The sequence below is a fragment of the Pyxicephalus adspersus genome, chromosome 4 (assembly GCF_032062135.1).
Source record: "Pyxicephalus adspersus chromosome 4, UCB_Pads_2.0, whole genome shotgun sequence".
NCBI lineage: Eukaryota > Metazoa > Chordata > Amphibia > Anura > Pyxicephalidae > Pyxicephalus > Pyxicephalus adspersus.
The window spans coordinates 90,826,343-90,838,784 of record NC_092861.1 but is presented as its reverse complement, the minus strand read 5'-3'; the positions used below and the strand labels follow the sequence as shown (position 1 = coordinate 90,838,784).

The 12,442-nt window shown below is 38.0% G+C and overlaps 1 protein-coding gene across 1 annotated transcript; it reads left to right on the top strand.

Annotated features, from left to right (window-relative positions):
• The first annotated feature begins 2,548 nt into the window (after window positions 1–2,548).
• HEBP2 (heme binding protein 2) lies at window positions 2,549–8,872 on the top strand. The gene is made up of 5 exons (XM_072408959.1): window positions 2,549–2,700; window positions 4,192–4,272; window positions 5,608–5,746; window positions 6,856–7,036; window positions 7,145–8,872. The coding sequence occupies exons 2-5, from the start codon at window positions 4,198–4,200 to the stop codon at window positions 7,320–7,322; spliced, it is 573 nt and encodes a 190-aa protein (XP_072265060.1). The 5' UTR covers window positions 2,549–2,700; window positions 4,192–4,197; the 3' UTR covers window positions 7,323–8,872.
• Window positions 8,873–12,442: the final 3,570 nt, after the last annotated feature.

The following is a 12,442-nucleotide window of genomic DNA, read 5'->3' as shown; positions in this document are numbered from 1 at the left end:
TCACTATTCTCCCCATTTCCGTGACAAGGAGACTTGGAGCCCCAGGCAGCCTTGTACACATTGCCTTGCACAGGACAAGTGCTAAGATAACTCAGCATCTTCTGTCAAATATATTCCACCCAGTGTGCTTGTCTGCCAATTGAAGTCAGGTTCACAGGTTATCCAAATATTTGAAAATAAAAAATATTTGCTCTCACTGTCAGTGCTATCATCAGGCTAGTCTTGGATATTTTGAGTTTTACAAACATACACCAGTTTACAGAAGTTATGGACAAACTTTACATAAAGCAGAGATTAGTCATCTCCTAGATGAGAACGGCTTCCCTGCTCGCTCGAGTGCAGAACAGAGGCTTTTAGGGGGGCGGTTTGCATGACTTGCAGAAGAAATCTTTTGCTTAACACAGCTGAAGTTGTGGGTGATCTTAGGGGGTGAACTCTTCTGTAACATCTTGTAACTCTTTAATGACTAAGACAAACTCTACAGTTTCTTTTTGCATATCAAAGCACAGCTTGCTCCAGAAGTTAATGAATGTCTAGGCTCCATAAAGATTTTTTTTTTTTTTTGCTTTGTTTGTGATTAGCTCACAGTGATGATTTTTTACAGTAACTGACACCATGCTGCCTAATAATATGTTGAGACAAACATCTGTCCTAATTGCATTTATTAAAATAATGAACCTATTCCAACCTAGATACAAATTCAACAAATTCAAACCTACAGTCCCTATCTTGTATGTAACCTGGGGACTACCTGTATACAGAACATGTTTTTGACTCTTTGTGAATTATATTTTAGTAATGCACAGATCCTGGTCTTTAAGCATTGCATTTGTACAGCCCTGACAGGGATTATGTGAGTGAGATCCACATTTATAGTCACCTAAGTAGAACCCAGGAGCTCAGTATTTCATGTAGCTGAACAAACTTCTGTGTTATCATATATATAGAATAATCATCACCAATATAAATCATAAGTCTTTGGATTCATTGAAGAATGCAGTAACAATATAAGGGCCAAATGAGAGACATCAGCAATCACTGACTGTATTGGAAGAACATGCTATGTCCATGCTGATGTCAGAACATCCTACTTATATAATTATATCATTTATAGGTAGTGCTAAATTCTCTTTAGGTTCTCAAAAATAAAAATTGCACATGTCCTAACATTCTACTTGTGTAACATGTAAAAAAAAAAACGCCCTTTTATAATATAGAGATTGTTGTTATGTAATCCCCAAGCGCCTAGAAGTGGTTCTCCGTTCTTCTGGTAACTAGCCGACATGTTTCCATGAAAACAATCGTCCTCCCCTGTATGCTTGTCATTCCTGTTAGGTAACCTGGGCTGCTACTTTTGTTCTTTCATAAGCATACAGCTCAGAATCTGAAACTAGGAATATTACACTGCTGCTGGGTTAATAATATGTCTGCTGAGGGTCGGAGGATTGACAGAAACTTCCTTAGTGCTCATGTCATTGCCCTTATAGATTTAGGAATTGCTCCAGCAAGCTAAATCTCTTCCTAGTCTTATACCAGACACTTGTGATCTATGTATTTTGTATTCATTAGAACATATGGAATAGAAATACTTGTAGCATGCTAAATTATAAATGTAATAAACACACTGCCTCTTCTACCTAACAGATTAATAAATGGCAAAAGTGCACAGCGGTCAGGATCAAAATGTCAAACATTAAACTTCTAGCCAGCAGTGACACATAAGGGGGCTGTGACCACTCTGTACACATTGGGGAAAGTCACATACTACGAAATGTCCCAGCAATACAATGAACATTTGGGAATAAAGCTGATTTCCTGGAAAACATAACTCCATTATACATCTGCGGGAGTTACATCCTCAGTGCTTCCCAATGGGTGCAGCAGGGTAACGCCAGGCCCGGAAGAAGAGAAAATAGCAATGGCGGGGACAGCCTGGGAGCAAGGGATTGGGAAGTGGACAGCACTGGAGATCAATGTGTCATTATTACACTGTTATAGAGGCCAATATGGCAAATGCTGGCTGCCCACAACAGTTTAATGCAATGCATTCCATACACCTGAAGCATTTATTACTCCCACTGACCTCTGGTGCCGGGGCATTTATTACTCCCACTAACCACAGATATTGGGGCTTTTTAACCCTAATGATCCCAGAGTAGCTTTTATAAAGCCTGACAAGCCATGAACCTGTTCATTGCCTTTATATTCGAAGACCCCATAAGGTAAATATTGCATTGTATTGTACTGTTTCTGCCATTTTGGCATTCCTCTCACATTTCAGGCACTCTCACATTAACTTTGGTCACCACTTTTATCTTTTGATAACATAAATGACTACAAAGCGGCCACATGTCACAGCTGGCATACTCTGAGGGGTGATATTAGACAATCATGGTGTTTTGCCTTCCAGGAAATGATTATTTCCCAGTGCAGCTCTGCATATATCTGACTTCTCAGTGACACCGACACAGCACAACGAATGTGTGAGGCGCCTTCCCGCCTTATGCTATGATAACAGCGCCCTCTAGTGTGTATGGCTGGAGCTACACCCAATGATATAGGTTACAAAACCAGAGCTTATCTAACCCTGCGCACACCGCCCATTCGCTGCATCGTATAAGAGAGACACCAGGCACAGCACCGAGACACTGAGGAAGAATCGTGTATGCTGCATATCTCCATCGGAACATCTCTGTACAGGTCGGACTCGTTCATTCATAACACTTATGGGGGTCAGATAGTATGTAATGATCTGGGATTTCCAGGGACATATCCTAGACTTGGGGATTGGGCACAGAGATGTTTATTCTATTAGTTGTGTTTGTAGAGCAGCAGCTGTGTGTTCAGGATTTTGTGGCATATGAATTGTCTTACTGCCTTCCTCCAGGCATTTCACACCTCTGTAGGGTACCCCCCCATTATAGGTTGTGGTTTCTCCCACCATCTGATACAAGAATAATGAGCTGAGGGAGGAACCAACGTGCAGCGGGGGTAACAGGTATTCAACCCACCTGAAGTGTCAAATACTTTCTGCACTCAAGAACAAGTTACTAGAAGAAAAAGAATGAAGCCTGAGCTCCTACATAATGCCGTGCTGACACCAGAATATGTGTATTGTTGTCTTTTGTATTGGATGATGGATAGCGGCAATGTAATGTAATGCAACATTTGCTCTGGAAGGTTTATAGTGATATATACAAATGACTTGTGATGATGGCAGATTAAGGTGTACATATGATTGTGTCTGGTTATTATTGTCCTACAACGCCAGACAAAAAGTATTACGAAGTTGTCAGTAGAATAGTTTAGATTGGAGTTTCATAATAATAATAAATTTAAAAAAATTATAAAAATATATATAATAATATAATAATAATATAAAACATTGCAATAGTTATTATTGTTACTACAACTTGTTTTTCTTTCTGCCCTTGTTTGCTGGTGGTAGAAATGGGAGGACAGTCATTAGCTGGAAAATAAATCCCCTAGGTCTGACAATGCCTATCCATAGCACCAGTCCCTGGTGATTCACTGATTGTACTGACAGCTCACCTGCTGCCTCTACTTGATTTACACATTCTTCATGTTGGGACGATTGACTGTGAAGCGATCATCAAGGAACTCCAAGCTTTGGGTCCCCTTGATATGTTGTTACATCCCTGGACCTGGTATTGGATTCTTGCAGCCCATGTGTAGCAGGGCTGGAGTGTAAGAGAATGAAGCAGTGAAAGGAGCCTATTAGTTCATGTCCCAACAAAACACATGCTTATAGGAGAGAGAGCTAAGTGACATCACTGTGCTACTTCTTTTTTCATTTTCCAGTATTGGAAGACACCAGGATGACCCAGGCTTAAGAGAAATGGGTTGAATGATGCTGGCCATGCAAAGTGATGTACAGTCAATGCACACAAAATATGTATTTCCGGGGAGTTTTTTAATGGTAAAAATGCAAATGTTTCCCAGGAAAGGACATAGAAATATTTAATCTGGCAGTTAAAGAGTTAAAGACTGCCATGTGACCTCCATAAGGTGACCATGATGAGTTCATTATGACCAGACTAGTCGTTATGAACCTGTCATGTGACTGGCATACTACCCCTATAATGAATTCTTCCTAAAATAAATGTGTGCAATGTATTATAATTTATAAATGAAATGAAAAAGTTTTTTATCAAATATTTTTTTTTCCAGACCAAAATGTTCAACACAATGAAAAAAGTTTTATTTTCGTCTGGAATTGAGAACCCAAAGTGGAAAGCCTTGGAAACTCAGGTACAGACCTGTGCAAGTCTCTGAAACAGAAATTTCCCTGTATAATCCTTCCTCATGTAGAAAGAGTTTTTCTTCATAGTATTTCCCTTTACTGCCTGGCATCCACATATACTGTGATGTTCGGGTAGTAGGAGCTCAGACTATCAATAAATACTTTCAGAGGAGAAGGTGACTGATAGATTGGGGTCCCCAACTGCAGCCTGTGGGCATCATCCAATCCTTAGGCCTTTATTAGTTCTGTCAGCAGACCAGGGGTCCCGGGCCCTGGTTGTGTTACAGGCTGGTTACAGTATGTAGATCAGAGTCCTGGCATTAGTTAGCTTTCACTTGATTTATATCAATAAATATAAGTCAGAAGATCAGAGTGCCAACTAAAGCAGGCCAGCAATGACATCTCCAGCATTTTGTGTCATAGGGTTCCTTACATTTTGTTCCCCATTTGTTTTAATTGATAAAAAAGTGCAGTTTTATAGGTGATTACTTTTTTTTAACATTGATTTGTATTCTCTCCCCATTTTAGAGGAAATGTATCAGGCTATTCACCTCTCTTATTTATTGGCTGAGCTTAGTACTAAAAACAGACTTTCAAAAAACTTACAAAAAAGCCCTGGTACTGTCAGAGTTTCATGAAAGAGGACTAAGGGTCCGTAGCCTAAAATACTCTGATGATTTGTACTGCTGTACATTTTCAAGATACATTTTTTTGACGTGGTTTGTTGGTCTTTTTTTCTGTGGAATTAGATTTTTTGCTCTTTAACATGGAGCACATCGCCTTTCTATGTGTTTAACACATTGCACATTGTGCTTCATTTAAGTGCAAAATTTTCAACTGATCAGTGAGTAAAAAATAAATGAAACTTGGCAAATCAGAAACAAGGCACCTGGTTCTTGTGTTGGGGCCACGTGGACAATGCACAGTTGGTGTGAATGAGTCCCTAATAATCGTATTACTGATAGTTTACATGCAGGTAGAGACATTAAATTGTGAGCCACTTTGTGGGACAACTAGTGATATGACTAAAGACTTTGTACAGTGTAGGGTTAATATTATTAGTTTATTCCTCCACCACCCACCCTTCTCCAGCAGCCTGATAGGTGTATTCGTTTTTGGGTCAGACAACATCAAAAGTTCCTTCAGTCTGACATTAGTTTATCATGTTTTACCAGCTCATGTCTGCATCTCGGAGATAAAGCTGCACTATTATACTAGCTTCCACCAAGTATGGGGGTTTTCAGATTCCTACATATGGCCACACCTCAATTCAAAAATATTTTCTTGTTTACTGTCCATCATATGACAAATTATGTTTTGTTGATCACTTTTCTGTCTTGCAGTCTGAAGATTATGAACTTCGCCAATATGAACCTGCAAAGTGGGTGAGCACTGAGGTGTCATCAGTGAAAGAATGGGACAACGCTGTCAGTACTGGCTTCATGCGTCTCTTCAGCTATATTCAAGGGAACAATGAGAAAAGTAATCACCCTTCAATCTATACATTGTTAATGCACTAATTAGGAAACTGTCATTTGTTTATAAAATATGATGAGTTAATCACATAAGGATGTTAAGCACATTTATATGCATTTTATGCATTATTGCACTTTTTGTGCAGTCAGATGTCCGAAGCATAAGTTGTAATAGATATCGCTCCCCATGTGGGTTGTAATCTACAGCAATTGGTGTAGTCACTTCAGTTTTTATCTGAACATTTTTATTTGTTTTTTTTTTTCTTTGCCTACCTAAGGGGTTTCCCTGGACAGTATTTTAGATGTGACATGATGCTGCCATTTCTGTCCAGTTTGCCACCAGTGTGGATTGGGCCTTACTCTGTGTGCATTAAATACCCCCAGAAGACCTACAGGCAGGTTGGCAGCTAAAGTTCTGTTTTGTGAGCAGAAGCCGGTCAGAGAAATGTCATATTAGTTATTTTCTTTGCTACAGAGAAAGCTGTGCAAAAAAGTAATGGCTTTTTATTGTTTTAAAGAATTTGGTGTAAGTGTCTATTGAACCCTTTTATAAAGAGAAAAGAGGGTTTTTTTTGTCTAAAAATAAGATAATAAATAAGAAAGGAAATAGCACATAATCTATGTATTTATATTTATGGTAATATAATTGGAGTAATTTAAATTTGTTGCTCTTTTTACTACATCAGTAAAAAAACTTCCTATCTTTCTAATTTTTTTCCAAGAATGCAGAGCACAATATCTACCACCACCACCTGTCCTGTGTTGTCAGCAAATGTGTCATTTCAGACAGTACACACCATTCACATTTGACTGCTTGTTGAGGAACAGATAAGAAAAACTCCCGAGGTGCCTTTTCCTTAGAAAACTTTGCCATGGCTACTTCTATTCTACTTGTACTACTTCTGTATGGGATGACACTGTCCAGCAGTTTTCTCTAGCAACACTAGGGGGCAGCATTGTGCTCCTGCCTTGGAAATAAAAATTACATATAGCCTCAATTACAAATGATGTGCTGTATTATTTCTATTGTCTAACATTGTGTTACATTTAAAGATCCAAAAGAATGTATTTTTTACATAAAGAACTGCAAAACTGACAGCTGTTTATTTTCTGCAGAAGTGAAGGTTGAGATGACAGCCCCTGTGACCACATACATACAGCCTGGAGCAGGGCCAGCATGTGAATCCACTGTCACCGTATCATTTTTTATTCCATCTGAGAACCAGAATGATCCACCAACACCTTCTGATAGTAATGTATTTATTACAGAAAGACCAGAGATCACTGTATATGTGAGGTAAACAAGGAATTCTTCTCTGAGAAATCATGTACATGCTACAAAGCACAGACCCAAGTAGTATGCTTCTTTTTTATTTAACATTTACTCATCTTTCTTTCTTTAAAGGTCTTTTGGAGGCTTTACTAATGCAGCAAAAAACCAGGAGCAGATCGAACAGCTGTCTGAATGCTTAAAAAGGGATGGAAAAGATTTTGATACAAATGTGTTTTACACTGCTGGCTATGACAGCCCATTCAAGCTGTTAAACAGACACAATGAGGTTTGGTTGATCGCAAAACAATAAAAAAATCTGTACACAGGATCAGCATGCATTGCTAACATCCATCTGAAGTGATAGGCTATTCTAAAAAATACCAAATATACATTTTCCTTTTAAAAGGACACATATTCAAATTGTACTTGTGTGATATAAGTGTTTCCGCTCAAAGCTAACCCATATGGAGAGAATAAGGGAGCCATTGTTACTGATTGCCTTCTAAAAGTTATGGTTGCCCTGCAGTCATTCTGGCCCAGAAGCCTTAATATTCTTTACAGTGATATAAAATATCAAAAAGTAATTGAGTTCAGAGTTTTTTTTATATGTAAGCTTGTTTATTTTAAGTAACTACTAATGTTAGAACTGGGCCACCAAAGCATCTCAGTACAGGTATAAGGTGATTTTTTTATTACTATAGGTGCTCTGTACATTTTGCTGTGCTAATACCATACAGTGTTTGTTTTTTTTCATAGCACCCCAAATACTTTTACCAAACTTTTGTGATCTCAGAGCCAGATTTCTTTTATATTCCATTACACCACCTACCTCACTAAGTCTCTTTACTGCCTTAACGCTTCACAAAAATAGTGATTGGTGTTTTTTTTAGAAAACAGTGTAAAGATTTGTACCCATTGTTTTTGTGTGAAACCAAAATAATACATTTTGTACTGGTTGGGCTTCAGTAAAATCAGCTCTGATTGGTTGCTACTGATCACTGAACAGGCCTTTAAGTAAGTGACAAGAGAAAGTCTTATACAACGATTATAACCAATAAGTGTTTGCGTCACGGTATGCCTCTGAGCTCATTCACAAGCTGCTAACATTCCGTTCAGGTTTCTGTGACGTACTGGAGTATTTCTTTATTTTAATCCCCTGTAGTTATAGTCATACAAAGAAGGAACATTCAGTGATGAAGGGAAGAACACATAGAGGATGGGATTTAGGGAGAAGATTTTAAAGCATGCATGAGAAGTCTAGTCTTTTTTTATAGTCTGGTTTTGTATCCAGCCAATTGCCTTATTGCTGCCAGTACTATTTTATTGTAACTTGCCTGTCTCAAAATTAACAACACAGTACTTATAATATTATTCAGAGTTACTATCCATCCAGGATTTCCAGGAACAGTCCAAGGTTATTGAAAAGCATGCCTAGAAACTTGCTCTGTTACAACTCTATTTTTTTAATTATCCAAGCACAATTTATAGAAAATGCAGCATGGAAGAGAGAAACAGTGCTCAGTGTGTCACCAGAACAGGAAGCTATGAGAAATCTCCTTAATATTATAAAAAACAAACGTTTCACTACTTTTAAAACATCTAAAAAATGTTTTTTCTTTCCTCCTTAGGTCAGAATTTTTATGTAGCTAAACATTTTGTTACATTTTTAATTTGATATTTGTTGTTTACAATTTGATATTTATCCTGTAATGTGTCAGACTGAAATTTTAAACACTGTTACTAAAATTGTTGGTAGGTTAAATATTTATTGTGATTTAATAAAATATGATAATTGTCCTCTGTATGCCTTAACTTTTGTAAATCTTCGTGATAATAAAAACAATAGTATACATGAGTAAAGTCTCCTTTGTTTGTATATGTGGATGTTCTGAAAGTTCTGTGATAGCATGTGTGAGTACATTTACAGAGGCTCTAACCCTTCCCCATGATAAAGTAACCACAAAGCTGATAGTCCTTCTAGTGACTCAACCACAGTCATAACTTAACCAAAGGAGCTCCTCTTCCTCTTTAATGTAATATTAAACACTGGGGAATGCATTTTTTGTTGAGTTAGATCTTACATATGTTCTTTACTAATTTTTGTCAAAAAACATACAAATTTTACATACAATGAAAAAATAATGAAATAATAATTTTAATGTACTGTTAATTTAAATTTCTTTTGTTCATACAAAGGATTTATTGTTACTCTATGACATTTTTTTACAGTAAAACATTTGAAAATTAATTGGGTAAGCGGTTCAAGTAAAAATTTACGCTTATAGCTTTTCCTAGAGTGTTCCGTCTTTCCATGACGGAAGTGATACCGTCCTTCCATGACCTTCAAATCTTGGTGGAATCGTTCACTTTGCTCATCACTGACTGCACCAAGATTTTCCGGGAAGATAGAAAGATGGCTATGCAGAAAATGCACCTTGATGCTCATATTGCAACCAAACATTTTGTAGCTCTCCAAGAATTTCTGGACAATTTCTGTGTAATTATTTGCTCATGTGTTTCCAAGAAAGTCCTTGACAATGGCTTTGAATGATAACCAAGCATTCTTTTCGACTTGTGACATTTTCCTGATTAAATGTTCATCTTTGATGAGCTGCTGAATCTGTGGACCATCAAACACACCGGCCTTTATTTTTTCAAATGACAGGCTAGGAAATACCATAATGAGGTACTTTAAACAGTCTCCTTCAGTTGGCAAAGCTTTAACAAACTGCTTCATCGGACCCAGATTCATGTGCAGAGGCAGGAATATATTATTTGTATCAACAAGTAGCTCATGTAGAATGTTTGGATCTCCTGGTTTTAGGGCAGATCTTGGAGGCTAATTCCTTTCCACCCAATGCCTCTCACGAGCTCTGCTGTCCCACATGCACAGATAACAGGGATACTTAATGTATCAGCGTTGCTGACCAAGAAGGAAGCAAACCATTTTAAGGTCAACACAGATGACCTAATTGTGTTGGTGATATTGCAACAACTTTGTGACTCTTTTTATGTCTGCATATTCTTCACAAAGAGAAACTGAATGGCCAATTGGGACTGACCCAAATATATTGCCATTGTGAAGTAGGACACACTTAAAACCCTGCTTTGAGCTATCAATGAATAGTCACCATTCAGTTGATGTATAGATTTGAATTCCCAATTCCTCCATTAAACCAGGTATGTTATGGCAATACACAAAGCCACTGTCAGTTTTAAAGTACTGCAGAAATGCAATTTCAGTAAGTTACCTTCGATTCTTTTTTCAAGTAAGTTTCTCTCATGCAGTCTTGATGCTAATAGTTCTAAAGCCTTCTTTGATAGTCCCAAATCACTCAACTCATGCTAATCAAATCCCTTACGAACAGATTCCCCTTCAAACTCTTCATCATTGTTGTGACTAGAACAATTTGAATTTCCTCAAACTTTCAATGGTTCCGTGAAATTTCGGTGAACCGATTTCGCAAAACCATCGGAAGAGGAAATAAAAAAAGGAGGATTCCCAGAGCTACATTCAGCCCTGGGAATCTCCCTGTTTGTGATCTCCGGGGCACTAGGGGTTAATTAACCTCTAGTGCCCGGGGATTGCAGAGGATTCTTCTGTTCAGTGAAAGCTCGACCTCGAGGCGAATCAGAAGGCCGTTCTCACTTTCATTTTCGGTAAGGCCGGATTCCCCATGGGATCGAACTTAATATTCTCGCTCGCTCATCCCTAGTTGTCACCTAGTTCATCACCATAATCATATTCTTCAAGAGAGGGTAGTGTAACCAAAACCGGCACTGGGATTTCATCTGAATGAGCCACTGGGTGTATAGCCGATGGAAGGCTAGGATACTCTATGTTATATTTATTTTTCTTGTTATATCCTGAAGTTTTCACTATACAAAAGTAACAGTCACTGAAATGATCTCCTGGCTCCCGCCAAACCATTGGTATACCAAATGGCATCTTATCACATGTTCCCTTTGTCCACATCCGTAAATCCTCAACACACTGTTTGCACACATTATGGGGGGCGCAGGACTTATCTTGATCACCAAGTTTAGTTTTGAAATATGCCAAATTGGCTTGCTCCACAAATGTGCTGATGTTCGCCCTTTGCCTGGGAATGGTGAAACTGCCACAGATATAACAAAATAAATCAGAGTTGTTTAGGCACTTACAACGAAAAAAAGCAGAGCCAGACATGATCTGAAAGAAAGGAAATACGTGTGTAAGTAGAAACTTAAATTTTGCTTTTTTACTTTGTAGAGCAGCAGACAACCTCTGACCACACTGTCTTGCGTGTGAATGAAAAGCCATTCAAATCCACGCTATAGTAATTGCATTAATATATGCGGTAGATAATAAACCTAATGTGAAGAAAACTAACTGCATTTTCATATTCAGCATACCTATTTTAGTGTAAATTGGCCTAAAAATTGAAGTTAACAAAATTGTTCAAAATTGTTCCTCGGTGTAATAGATATTAGCTTTTGCTTCATTTTTAAAGTTTGTTATGCAGGTACACATTTTTATGTAGACAACTGTCCAGCTAGGATGCATTTTTTTAATGTAAATTTTTACTGAAAATTCTTCAAGAATAGTACATACCGGTAATAACAAAAAAGACTAAAAAGAAGGGGAGGCACTTAAATAACACATGAAGAATATATTTAAAAAAAAACATTTGCCCAAAGTTCTGCTTCAAAAAACAAAAAAAACTTACAAACTGTCAAGATTCTGTATACAAGAGTGTTCACATATTTATATATAAGGGTTGTTATCTTACTACGAGTTCTTTTCTTAGTGTGCAGATATTAATCGGGTGCCTGTAGGTGGGTACTGGTCCCATGCGGACACCTCATGTTTCTCTAAAAGGGTATGTATCCTTGCTGTTAATATTCCCATTAGCCTTAAATCCTGTATGCACTTGATGAGATCATGTTCTGTGGGAGGGCTTGTAGCTTTCAACTGTGGCGTGATTAAGCTCCGTGCGACGGTTAGTATATGGGCCATTAACTTTTGTTTGTATTTTCAACCTTTAATGGGAAGATCAGGAAGATGTGTCAGTGGGTCCTTATGAATCGGACCCGAACATACCTGGGAGAGGAGTTTATTTACTGTCCCCCAGAATGGGGTGATCAGTGGGCAATCCCAGAAAATGTGTACCAACGTTCCTACCACTCTCCCACATCTCCAGCATAAGTCGCTAGATGATGGATATATGGCATGTAATCGCTCAGGTGTGTAATACTAAAACATCATTATCTTGTATATATTTTCACGGTAAATAAGCCAAGAGCTTTTGGGGGCAAGGTCCCAGATTATTTGCCATATCTCCATTGGTATAGACCTGTGTAAAGTAGCTGCCCATTTATGCATAGAGAAGTGTGATATTGCAGAGCCAGTATCAGACCCTGCTAATATTCTATATATGTCTGAAATCA

Bases quoted from the DNA above. Each gene is read 5' to 3' on its own strand.
- HEBP2 (XM_072408959.1), top strand. From the start codon at position 4,198: ATGTTCAACACAATGAAAAAAGTTTTATTTTCGTCTGGAATTGAGAAC. The intron at 5,747-6,855 runs GTAATCACCCTT...TATTTTCTGCAG, and splicing joins TCAAGGGAACAATGAGAAAA to AAGTGAAGGTTGAGATGACA. The intron at 7,037-7,144 runs GTAAACAAGGAA...CTTTCTTTAAAG, and splicing joins GAGATCACTGTATATGTGAG to GTCTTTTGGAGGCTTTACTA.